We start from the raw sequence: 13,428 nt of genomic DNA, 5'->3' as shown, positions 1-13,428 counted from the left end.
ATGAGCCTTAGTTTCTCATAGAATTTGTTTGATGGCCAGTGGAGGCGCCCCCTGCTGGCAAATAATAAGACTTCAGATTTAAAGCACCAAATTTTCTTCTCTTTAAAGTCAATAGGCTACATCCACTTCTTGTCTGTTGTCGACCACATTACCCAAGAACATCAACTTGTTCTTGAAAATAGTATGTTGTCTTTGTATGTTAAATTTTATTTTAATGTTGCAAAAATACATTTGAAATGTTTAGGAAATTTGCCACAATGATGCAATGTAAAATATGTTTCTGATGTGTTTCTCTTTCATTTTTAAAATCTAATTCTTTAAAGACAACGCCCGAAAGCGTCAGGAAGGCATCGTCAGCGCTTCTCAGCTCCTCTTCTCAGAGCACGCTCAGTCTCAGCCCGACGACGGTCCACCACCACTCCGGCTCCGAAGCATCGTGGACCTGTGCCCCTTCACCGTCACAGACCACACACCTATGGACATCACTGTGGACATTTTCAGGAAGCTGGGGCTGCGCCAGTGTCTGGTTACACATAACGGGTAAGAATAAAGAATAGCCCACAATTTCAAATTTATGGTTTCCTTTTTCATGTCAGAAATGACGTGTCAGATTTTGGATGTGATCCTAAAAAGGGACTTGAAGATGGGAGGAAAAACAACAATGCATCAAATGATGACGCTCCCACACTGGTGGACTTAAAAGTGAGATATCTTCAGGAAGTTGTACTTGTGTTAGGACAGAGGGAGTGACAGAAAGATGTGTAGGGGAGCCTCAGGTCAGATAATGCCTAAAAGGAAAAGCGGGGGAGTCAGAGAGGAAGACATGGACAGTTAATGGAGGGAGGAGCAGGGAGAGATATGTTCAACCAAATCTCCTCCGCAGAGGGATTTTCAACAACCTGGCACCTGTGACAATACATCCTTTTAAATAACACTTTCTAGTATTTCTTTCTGAAACTGTTAAAAGAGATGTTGCTACAGCAGCTCAGCTCTTGTGCTCTTTGAAACACAGGAAAACAAAGCAGAAGAAACTGCTTCCTGCTATTTTTGGTCTCATGCTCGTAAAGCTGTTCAGTCATAAGTGCTGCTTTAAAGTGATGATCAAAAGCATGTTTTATGGACTGTTGGGGAGACTGAGCCGAGGACAAGCTTGTGCGTTCTTGCTTATTTATGTGTTTAAATTCTTTTACATGTCTGCAGCTATTAAAGAGAAAGGAAGTGAACAAAGAAAAATGGTGACACAACGGTGGGAGGAGTAATCTGGTAGTGTTTATGTCGAAGTTTCTTTTGAAATCCTTTAGAAATGTTGACGAGGGCGTTTAGCCACACATCATTTTATGACAGTTGTTTAATCCATCATTGTTATGTTGGTAAAATTCTAGCTTTTTATGCACTGGAGCTGAGCTGAGGTTTTTGATGTCTTATTTTTTCAAACTGACAGTCTGAACCCAAAACATTTTTAGTCTCAGAGTCAGAATCAGGTTTTATTGCAAAGTAAGTTCATTTTCACATACAAGGAGTTTGACTTTTGGTGCAAAACAAATAACAGAGAAGAAGAACAAAACATTAACCTGTTAAGCCCAAGCCTCTTTTATTAGGCTACTGCTTGAAATTTCAACTCTGTAACTACAAGGTCTATTTGAATGATCAAGGTACCATTATGAAGAGGGCACTTGTGAAATTTATTCAGAAGGGTAAATATGTGTATATGTGTTACTGAATCAAAGAGAATCAAATTGGCAAATGAAAAGGTTCATTTTTGCCTATTTTTTTTTTGGCAATTTTAGCATATATATCTCATAGAAATAATGCAGTCCAGGCCAAAGCATCACATTTTGACATTACCTCATTCAAATTTAATGCCACTAGAGGGTTATCAGGACAAAATAAGAGATTTTAGTAAAACTATCTCCAGGCGAAATCCCCTCTTGTGCCATTTAGGCACAATTTGGCACAATCTCTTCCATTTGAAAAATCACAGGTATCCAACTTTTTTCCTTATAGTTCCCTTTGAAAGGAAGTCTTACAAAGGAACTAAAGTTTGACACCAAGAGGAGCAGATTTATTTTCGATAGCACAAAAAGCAACACAACATAAAGTGCAGAAAACTAAAAGAAACTGTTGAAACAAATGGAAACCGCACAAATATGAGTAGAATTTTCAGTAGAGGCTGGGCTTTCAAATGAGACCATTTTTGTGTCTGTGGTAGCAGACACCATCCCGTAGGGGGCGGAAGTGTCTGGCTACATAGCACTACAGCCACTTTGATATGTGGTCATTGATTTGAGTCCTTTTTGAGTTGGATGTGGTGTAGGTAAAATTGGTTTATTTGGGCTTGTAGTTGAGCTTCTTCTGTTTAATTTGATGTGTAACATGACTATTTTTGTGCAAAAATAGAATGCCCAAAGCGAGTTTGTTTGGATCAAGGGCTTAAGAGGTTAAGAGGCAAATCAAAATATTAAGAGGCTAGACTTTGGCTTTTATATGAAAAAAAAAATTAGCAGAAAAATAAAAACATGAAATACAATGTGAACAGGCGCCGGTGGAGCAGGCGCCCATAAGCAGAGGCTGTAGTCCTTGACACACCGGTCGCAGGCGTTCCCCAGTCTCAGCCCATGTTCCCCATTCTCTTTCCCAAAATCCCCCTGAAAAAATATAGAAAAAAATACAATATAAGCATCATAAAAAGAAATTGTAAAGAAACAAAAGGAGAAACTGTACATATGTGCAGATATACTGGTGAATAGTGCAGTTTTTCTAAAGGAGTGTACACAGTTATAAGCAGTAGAAAAAAGTCCGGTGTGTGTTAATGTAAAACATGAAGTCCATATAGAAGATATTTTTGTCTGCTGGTTCTGGGGTTCAGTGAGACTCTGTGGGGAGAGGGCCGGAGTACTGCTCATGATGCTGACAGCAGAAGGGAAGAAACTGTTCTTGTGAGGTGAGGTTTTGGTCCTGATGGATCTCAGCCTCCTGCCAGAGGGGAGGGCCTCAAAAAGTCCATGACCAGGGTGAGAGGGGTCGGCTTAGGCTCGGGCGATATGGCCTAAAAATCATATCACTGTATTTTTCTTGCCTTTGACGATAATGGCATTATATCACGGTATTACAAAATTAAAAAGAGATAATGCTTTTTAATCCAAATTCAAGTGTTGTTAACCCCCTTCTCCCCTTAAAACAAGCCTTTGATGGCATACTCAGTTTATGTCTAAGTATAGGAACATAGAAAACATGTTTTATGTTTTTTAAGTCTCTCTAGGTTTACTTCTGTCTAACTGCACTCCAAGTTTCGCATTTCATCTCCAACCTGATGAGGTGTGTTAAGCTGCTAATGAATGAACACGTTTCCTAGTCAAGGCGTTCACAATAAAAGCGTCTCAGAAAAATAACAACCGCAGACTTTTATTTTGAAGAGCTTGACAGAAGTATTGTGTTTAGCATTGAGTTAGCTTAGCTTTGGCTGCCGTACTGGAGAATACGGCTTGTTTACAGCAGCTTTTCTGACCTCATTTATCATCGCAGCCTGGATCTTTGACTCACTGTGGACTTAGAAAAGAAAGTCATGAGTTAAAATAGACTTTTAAACGGTTGTTTAAGCTATTGTAAGAGGAAGAGCTGCAGTGATGGGCTCGGAGACCAGCAAAAGCAGCACTTAACTTGTGTTAAAGCTGCAAGCAGGCTGACAGAGACAGCACACTGACTTTGTTGCAGTACAGCAGTCAAACTCTGAGAGGAAAAAACACGTGTTTTTGCCTGCTGACTGTGTGAAGTTACAGCGGCAAGAGTCCTTGACATTCGGTTAGTTACGTGGCTACACGTAATGCTAGAGCTAAACGTGCTGTTGACTAGACTTAGCCTGAGCTGTGTGGCACAACTCACTCTCTCCGCCAGCTGTGGGACGGTATTAATACCGGTTTACCGCCCACCTCTACACAGCATTGTGTTTTTTAACCAGCTCCTCCTGCTCCGTGGTCTCTATGCTTGAGGCCGTTGTCACACTGAGGCAGATACAATGATGTCATCAACAAGCGTTATCGCGATTGGTCGGTAGAGTCCAAATCTCTACCGTAGGCCAAATTTATATCATTTATATCGTCTACCTCATATACCGCACACCCCTAGGTCGGCTGCAATTCTACCTGCATGTCTTAGAGTCCTGATCCTGTCCCTCTCTGTGGCGTACCAGATGGTAACGGATGATGTGAGGATAGGCTTGGTGGTGGTGTAGAAGTGCACCATCATCGTCTTTGGCAGGCTGAATTTCTTCGGCTGTCGCAGGAAGTTCATCCTCTGTTGGGCTTTTTTGATGAGGGAGTTCACAGAAGAAACTGGGGAGTCATAGAGACTTATGGGGGCAGAGGTGTGGGCAGTAGCGTCCTTCCTGAAACAGCAACCATTTCCACTGTCTTTAGAGCGTTAAGCTTCAAGTCGTTCTGACTTTTGGTTCTGCTGTCAGATGCGTTTCCCCGGCAACACCTGCTGCTTCCTGTCAGACAGGTAGTCTGTGATCCACCTGCAGGTGGAGTCAGACGCATTCAGCTGGGAGAGCTTGTCATGGAGCAGAGCCAGGGTTATGGTATCGAAATCAGAGCTGAATTCCACAAGTAGGATCCTGGCGTAGGTTCCGGCTAAGTCAAGAAGTCAAGTCAAGATAGCGTCTTTTTCAGATGTGTACGTGTAAACTGACTTTAGAACTCTACAAAATCCCTTTAGAAATTTTTTCCATTGTTTTTTTTTTTTTTGTCTCAGATTTCAGTGTTGGATCAGTGTGTTCTTAATGTTCTGTGCACTTTGTAGAAGTCTTAGCCTTTTGTACTTTAAAAAGATGTCAGGATTTGAAAGCAGTTGATTCAACAGATGTTATCGATAAATAACAGCAACAATTTGAGTTTTTGTTTCTATTGAATTTGACACTTTAAAAATGTGTTTATTCAAGAAAATCTAGTTTTCATTACCAAAGATTTTTATAATTCTCTGCTTTTGATTTTCTGTCATAGTCTTCAATTTGTCATCATGGAAGGCATTCTTATTCAGTAACAATATGCTTTTACTGACCTTGCTCAGCAGAGCAGTACAAAATCCTCACAAGAATCAATGCAACAAGTATCCGTCAGTAAGGACAACTGAGCTAAACAGTGCCATGATTCAAGCATCCCATGTTAATTTGTGGCTAAGCAGGTGCATTATGTGACCATGCTGTTAAGGAAAAACTTTCACTTCCAAACAGCTGTGTATATTCAAGTTTCTTAATAAAACCTACGGATCCTTTTCTTGATGTTTCATTAAACACATCATGATGGTTTTTTCCCTCACGTAAAATTGTTTTGCAAAATTCCTGCCACTGAATCGGGCCTGACGAATGCCACCATTACAGCGGCAGGGTGACAGACAGCTCAGCCTGAGTCCAGTCATCAGTATATTTCATGCCAACAATAATGTGCAGCCAGGTAACTAACTTAATGTTGACCACTTGTGCTGTTCTAATAAAGCACAGTAATCAGGTAAAAAATGTGTTCTTTCTGCCCAGAGTTAGCTGTCTGTAATAACAGCAACATACAGAGAGTGAGCTCACTTTGCACAGTGTCTCTGTCAGCCTGTCTGGGGCTTTAACACAAGCTGTGAGCTGCAACAGATTGACTCAGTTTGTCTTTAGCCCAGCACTGCAGCAATCATCTTCAAATCAGTGAATGAGGTTAAAAATTTTATTTTTAAAGGTGTGTTTTAACTCATGAATTGCTTGTTTCAAGTTCCTGATGATTCAGAGAAGCAGCTATGAGCACTTTAGCTCTGTAGACTTACTGGCACCTCTCTTAAAGCCAAGTTAAATCAATGAATATATATGATTATACTACACAACATGTACGTAGTCAGCATCTCTACTCTGAATGCATCACTGCAGGTTAAGAAACAAATGGAAGTACCTTTCCACTCCACTGCATAGAGCTGTTTTTGATAAGAAACATGTCCTGAGCTGCTTTTTAACATCAGTCATCTGGAAGTAAACCCCTAAAACATCCTTACCTAAACTTTTTCTTTGTTAGAGAAGCTGTCTCCATACACAAGTACCACTTCCAGCTCCACAAACGCCAACATTTCACGCACATTCCTGCTCGCTGTCACACTTTGTGACAACAAAAGAACAACATAAATGTAGGAGAAACACATCCAGCCAAACCAGGACAGCAGATACTCCCGCTGAGAGTGAACTTAATACCACTGTTTCACTTCTCTGTCTGGGGTTGTTTAGAAGGAAATCTGACATGTTCAAACACACAGCTCTTAGGGATTTGGGAGAAGGATTATGTATATTTTTACGGGTGTACAGAAATAGAGTACTGTACCAACACTGTCAAACACTGGCTCGTGGTTACCCACACTCACATGTAACAATATAGCTTGTGGTTTTTTCTTTGTCGCCTTTGTTTCTGACACACCATGTGTTCATTCTACAAGAGGAGGGAGAACTCTTAGGGTTTGTTTAAACAATGCATTATCACGGATTAGTGATGTGTTTAGGGCAGTGAGACTTTCCTGCATATGTGCATACTACGTATGATCAGTACGCCTAAGTGACAGTCCATGCATCATTTCCACAGCTCTCTGTATCCCTGCATACTGTGTGCAATCAAGAATGAATGGGGTGAATTAGCCACAAGCTAAGAAGTAGTGATGCCTCTTTAGCAGCTTTTCTCCCTTTTCAATGACAAATTGACTATTTAGCAAGTAAACCATGTGGATACTGGTTGAATGGGAACGACAATTCAAGACAACAAAGATGTCTTAAGAAAATCTTTATTTTTTCAGGTATTACTGCAGTAAACAGGCTTCTCTTATGATTTTAGTCTGACATGAAACTCTTCAGTTTAGAACGACCAGTCTAACTGATTCAAGCTAACTAGAATGTGAGCCCACAAAGGAAGTAGCATTTATTTTTTTTTATTTATCAATCATCAGTAATTTTGTGTTTCTAACTGAGATTCTACCAAAAATTGTTTAATAAACATTCACCAGAATGCAGGGGAAGGAGCCGAGACCCCCCCATTACTTAATATTACTCAGTGGAATTAAATAAGCCTGTTGTGAAACAGTAGTCCAGTTCGCTAACATCTGGCCCTCCAAATTGCCTTCCTTTAAAAAGTGTGCAGTCCACCCTTATTTTGACAGGCTATCCCTGATAAAAAAAAACGTGTTATGTCCTGTTTTAATAACAAACAGTTTATAATCAGTTTAGCAAACTTGAGGGAGTATGTTATGATCAATATCTCTTTACACTAAATCAGTAGAAAAGAGGCATTAAATGTGCCAGAAATCACTCCAACACTAATGTTCAGCCAAATGTTGACCACTCGTGTTTTTGTAATTAAGACGGGTAATAACAGCAACATATAGAGAGTGTAGTCACTTTGCAAAGCATCCCTGTTGGCCTGCCTGGGGCTTACAAGCTGTGAGCTGCAACGGATCAACTCAGTTTGTCTTGAACCCAGCACTGCAGCGATTCATCTTACACTGGCTTAAAAAGCAGTTTAAATGTGTATTTTAACAATGACTTGCTTGTTCTAAGTTCCTGATAATTCAGAGAAGCAGCTATAAACACTTTAGCTCCATAGACTCACAATCATCTCTACTAAAGCCAAGTTAAATCAATGATAGACACGCTAGTTCTGATAAGCTTTTCACAATAACAGTGTGCAAGTTCTTTTATTCTGAGTTGTGATGAAAGAAGTAGGTTGACACATCTCAGCAGGAGAGAAATGAAACTTAAAACCACAAAAATATGTTATTATCAAAATCACTTTACAGTGTTTTAATAGAACAGAGATATAAATTGGCCAGACATCATAAGACTTAGGTATTTGTGACCAAAATTTTTTTTTTATCCTGTACCATTTGACATTTTACAAACTTACTACTTATGTTCCCAGAGTTCTAGTCTATTAGACAATGGTGGATAATGATTGCGGATGGGTTCTGAGATTGCATTCACACCACATTCAAGCACTGAGTGCAGAGGCTGCTTTTTGAAGTGACCAACAGTATTGACTAATCCTATTCAAATGCAGCTAATGCAGTAGAAGGAGCTCTTTGGGGATCAGTGTCTTGCCTATGGATACTCTGACATGTGACTGAAGGAGCTGAAGATCAACCCTCCACCTCTACCACTAGCCTAGGGGTTCCAAGACAGACGTAAACTTTACTAAGCACAATTTAAACCAAACCTGATCAAGCTAGCTGTTAAAATCTGTGTGGCCTGGAGGTGGAACAAGTTCAAGTCTGTGCAGAACAAATAAACATCTGCTGCTGTCAAAAAACCCCTCAGAAATGCCCTTTATTTGACATTTGGTTTGTTTCCCACCCTCAATTAAGCTGCAGCTCTCCACCAGAGCGCAATGTAATAAATGAATAATTTCGGGGTTCCCTCGCTGCCTTGTTTGTGGGCACGCTTGCTGTTGAACACTTCCGTTGAAAGCCTGCTGACAGGCCCACTGACTTCTACAGGACCCACACATGTTTGCTTCAGATGGGTTGCTTGTCAGCCAGCTAGAAAAGGCGGAGATCCAACCAGAGTGGATCCATGTGCAGCTCTGAGACCAAGGAATCACATCCTCTGTGGGAAAGAGCGAAAACAGGAACAAAAGGAGACGCAGGAGAAAAATGTGAGGCGAAAAAGAAGGAGGCGTAGCTTTTCTTGCTGCTGAATCACTCCTCGTCTTGGATTAAAGATTGACACACTGTCAGGAAAAAGACCTTGAGGCGATGTGAAGCCGAGTGTAACATTACTTCTGTTGTCTGGAGATGAAGACTGCTGATTTTACCCCTCTGACTCGTAACAGTTGTGTTTTCCCAGACTATCTTTGGGTTAGATTGTATCTTCCAGTAAAGGCTGAGTGGATTTCAATCTCCCAACATCTTCTGTTACATTTTATTTTACAAACAGCCATGGTAGCAGACTTCTACAATAAAGAGCGGCGGTTAACGCAGTCCTTGACCCTTGACATTTCTTAACTATGTGCTGATTTTTTGTGGTTTTCTGTTTTATTTTGACTGTTTGTTATCCCATTCCTGACAGTAATCCTGTGGGCACCAAAGAATAAATGAATCATTCGTGTTTGATACACAGCTTTGTGCAATAATTGAACAACAACACATGATTCCAGTGAAGACATCTGGCTGATTCAGGGTCTTTTCTCATGGAACAGTCAACTTTTAAGGAATCTGTGAAAGCTTCTTTCTTTTATTTAATCTATGATCCTTTTCCCCACAAAAATCAACTGGTGACGTTTGCTGTCTTAAGCAAAACCCCATTCAAGACACACCTGTTCTCTTAGTGTTTAACTGGTTTTATCTATTTAAAAAGTAGTTGCCCTCCTTCTTGTATTAACTTTGATTCACCACATTTTTGAAAAGCTGAGTTCAATTTATCGCCACACCCAGGCCCGATTTCTGCCAAACCGGTTGGATCAAGAAATCCTTTATATAGAGCATGTCTATCAGCCTAGAAAGGTTTGCAAAGCCATTTCAAAGGCCTTGGGATTGAAATGAATCATGGTGAGAGCCATTATCCACAAGAAGAAACTTGGAACAGAGGTAAACCTTCCCAGGAGCTGCCCCAAGACCGCTCATTCAGGAGGTCACAAAAGAACCCAGTAGGAATGGGGGGTAAAATGGTAATACCGTAAACCCTGGTAAAATTTGGGGAGGGTATGAAGGTATTAAAAAGTGGACACTGCCCAATCCCAGAACCCAGAACAACATCTAAAGACCTGCAGGCCTCACTTGACTCACTTAAGGTCAGTGTTCATGATTCAACAGTAAGAAACACACTGGGCAAACATGGCATACATGGGAGAGTTCTAAGACCAAAACCACTGTTGACCAAAAAGAACACAGAGGCCTGTCTCATATTTGACAAAAAACATCTTGATGATCCCCAAGACTTTTGGGAAAATTTTCTATGGACTGATGAGACAAAAGTTGAACTTTTTGGAAGGCATCCTGTTACATCTGGCAGAAAACCAAACGTCAAACATTGGGGTGGTAGTATGATGGTCTGGGGCTGCTTCAGGACCTGGACTACTTGTCTTAATAGAACCATGAATTCTATAACCTGTCACGCCAGATGGATGTGTTTCACACATCCATCTGGGAAACCTCCCATAGACTGTGTTTGAGAAAGGGCAGAACCTTTGAAAAAACTCAGAGGGTGATTGGATGATTGTTCTGTCTGTCACATCTTTACGGGCCAATCAGAACAACAAAACGTGACGTCGTAGGTGTGCATCATAGAGAACTGCATAACGTGAACCATGGCGACTGTTGTCAGTACACAATTTCTTTCGTTTTTGAAGAGAAAAGAACTCAGTGCTGTTCTTTGTTCTTCTTTTAACGAAGAAATGTCAAGTTCTAATTGCTAATCTTTTCCACCATAATTGCACCAGCCTCTTGTTGCTGCTTAAGTCAGGACTCCGCCACGCCCTTAAGTACTGCCTCTTACTCCTGATTGGTTCTGTCACTTTCTCACAGGGCTCAGTCTGTTCAGGTTGGAGCTTTGCAAAATGGATTTGCCAGTGAGAAATACAGAAACATCTGCTGGACAAGATTATGAATTGTGCTCTCTACCAGAAAATCTTGAGGCAGAATGTCTGCCAATAAGTTCAAGACCTCAAGCTCAAGCGCACCTGCAGCAGGAAAATGATCCCAAACACACCAGCAAGTCCACCTCTGAATTATAAAAAAATGAAGTTTTGGAATGGCCAAGTCAAAATCTGGGCTTTAATCTGATTGAGATGATATGGCATGACCTTGAATAGACCATTCATGCTTGAAAACCAACCACTGTGGCTGAATTAAAACAATTCTGCAGAGAAGAGGGCAAGGGTGGCCAGATGGCCTAGCGGTCTGAGGCGCAACCCAGTTTCGAATCCATCCTGTGACCCTTTGCCGCATGTCTCTCCTTACTCTTGTCCCATTTCCGACTCTATCCACTGTCCTCTGTAAAATAAAGGCACTAAAAAGCCCAAAAATAAACATAAAGAAAGAAGAATAGAGGGCCAAAATTCCCCCCACAGTGATGGGAAAGACCTCTTACCAAGTATTGGATACATTTGCAGCTGTTGCCTTCAAGGATGGCACAACCAGCGGTTAGGATTAGGTCATTGACTTGGATGGGTTTTTTTCCCTTAATAAATGAAATCATCATTTAAAAACTGCATTCTGTATAAACTCAGGTTGTCTTTGTGTAATATTCAAATTTGTTTGATGATCTGAAACATTCAAGTGTGAGAAATACGGCAAACTATAAGAGATCAGGAAGTGAATATTTTTTCACAACACTGAACGAGAGAGGCTTCAGCAGTGAAACTGTTTGACATATCCGACTCAGAAAGAATGTTTTGTTCTGTTTAAGAATTTAACCTTTAACATGTTACTGTAAGAATGTGTCTCTATCCTCGTGAAGTTACTGAGTTTAAAAGCACGTGTTTAACTTCCCACAGCTTTTGTCTAACATACAAATGTTTTCTATTGCCTTCCCAAATTTTTCGTGTAAATTGTCTTAAATTTGCCATCTGTCTTCAAGTTCATTTTCACAAATTATGACTGTATTTTAAATATTTTATTGTCAGCTCTTGTCCTTGTAAATAAAGAAACTATGGAAGAACAATAACAGTTTATGTGTGTGTGTTTTTGTTCACTGTCCTGAGTGGGAACTGAAGTGTCAATGGTAATCAGCGTTGGTGCGATCAGAGCCTTTATGTATTCCAGTATTCGCTCTGTTTACTGTTTTCATGTTCCTTTCATCTCCCGCTGCGATCCAGATCCCCTCAGAGACCATCATAAAACTTCGAAATGCCAAAACCAGACCTCCAGTTGATGTGTGAGCGTCTCTGCTTTCTGTCACCACTCCGGCTTTCCATGACAAAGTAATCAAAGTATGACTTGAGGTAATGCTCTTCATTGTTCTCTTCTTTCTCTCTCTATTCAGGAGGCTGCTGGGAATCATCACTAAAAAAGACATCCTGAAACATATGGCGCAGATCGCTAACAGAGACCCCGACTCCATCCTCTTCAACTGAGATCTTCCAGCATCCCTCCTCTGTAGACCAGGGGATCCAGGAGACACCAGCTAGAGCGACATGCACCTTTACCTCGTCAGCTTTAAGAAGGCAGGTCAGAGAAAGCCAAGTAAGTCCTGCTACATTTGCACAGGCGTTGAGAGAACAATGGACCTTTCTTTTTTTTATTTTTTATGAGACGGGGGCGTTTTTTTTTGGCTTTCTGAAAGAAAAACAATCTCAGAAACGGTGACTCATCCTAACTGACGCTGCTGGCCCTGGTTTCAACCTCCATCATAAGGATGTGGGACAAATACACATGAGAAATACTTGGATTATTTCACATCTGCTCCTTTCTTTCTCTTCTCAGAAAAATTGAAAAACCCTAAGACACAGAAATCTTCCATGTCTTTCCCTGTAAACCTAAGAGAAAACATTCTAATAAAGAGGCTGGAGCTGATAATCCTGTCTTAAACACTGACAAGAAGAAAGGGAGGAGAAATTATGGCATCAGGTAAGGGTGAGCTCCATGCCTGCCTGCCCTCCGGCCTTCACAGCGAGCCCAGACAGAGCACTCCGAGCTGGGCTGATGGATGCTCGGCCACCCTCCTCCTCCTCTTCCCTCCCTCCTATGAGAGCTGTCCTGAAGCCTCAGGGGTGAAGGATACAGGAGTGTGAGAGGAGGCTCTGAAACATACACTTTACACTCCATAAAGACTACACGACAGCCTGGGAACTCTCCAGAAGCGTCTCTTTCTCTCTCTGTCTTCTTTTTTTTTGTGTCATATTTCTAGCGCGGCGCGAGACTCCAGCCTGGGAACTATGCAGTATTTTTCGCCATCTCTGATCGGCAACCAGGCGGGTCTGTTCTCATTCAAAAATCATTCAATGCTGCAATAACCATGTCATGCCTTAAGAAAACCAAGAATCATGACTCAAAAGTTAAATAATGTAAATGTTAAAATTTTTGTCCCACTAAATTATTTCACAGACTTGAATGTGTTTGTCTTTTATTTCTTTGTTCCTGTTTTTCATTTGTTTACAAGCTCATAAAACACCAAATAAAGCACAAAAACACTTTAATTAGTGGATCAATGGGTTACACTGCCAAGGTAAGTCAACTAACTACACCAGAACTTCCATGCTCTCATCAGACACAAATTTAATAGCAGCGCTCAAGGCGTCCCTGAATTCCTGGATTTTTGTTTTGACCCAAGAGCACCGCCATGGACAACATGTCATATGAGGAAGCAGTGTGTTGCACATGTTGCAGGCAGAGCAATAAATATCCTGCCTTCAGCTGGTAAAGTCCCAGTAAAACCTCGGATTCAGGATTTGTTCTAAATCATGTTGTAGTCAAAAATATTAGTTCAAGTCC

General features: G+C 40.9%; 1 protein-coding gene across 5 annotated transcripts in view; it reads left to right on the top strand.

Moving 5' to 3' along the window:
• The window catches only part of clcn5b (chloride channel, voltage-sensitive 5b), a 65,910-nt gene extending 52,868 nt beyond the window's left edge, over positions 1-13,042 (top strand). For all 5 annotated transcript variants that reach the window (XM_041779748.1, XM_041779747.1, XM_041779745.1 and 2 more), the window contains 2 exons: positions 324-540; positions 11,981-13,042. In XM_041779748.1, the coding sequence (XP_041635682.1) occupies positions 324-540; positions 11,981-12,071 (308 nt within the window). In that variant the 3' untranslated portion in view covers positions 12,072-13,042. The remainder of the gene's footprint in view (positions 1-323; positions 541-11,980) is intronic.
• The last annotated feature ends 386 nt before the right edge of the window (positions 13,043-13,428 follow it).

The sequence above is a fragment of the Cheilinus undulatus genome, linkage group 22 (genome assembly GCF_018320785.1).
Source record: "Cheilinus undulatus linkage group 22, ASM1832078v1, whole genome shotgun sequence".
NCBI lineage: Eukaryota > Metazoa > Chordata > Actinopteri > Labriformes > Labridae > Cheilinus > Cheilinus undulatus.
The sequence above is the reverse complement of the archived record's forward strand: the minus strand, read 5'-3'. Positions and strand labels throughout refer to the sequence as shown.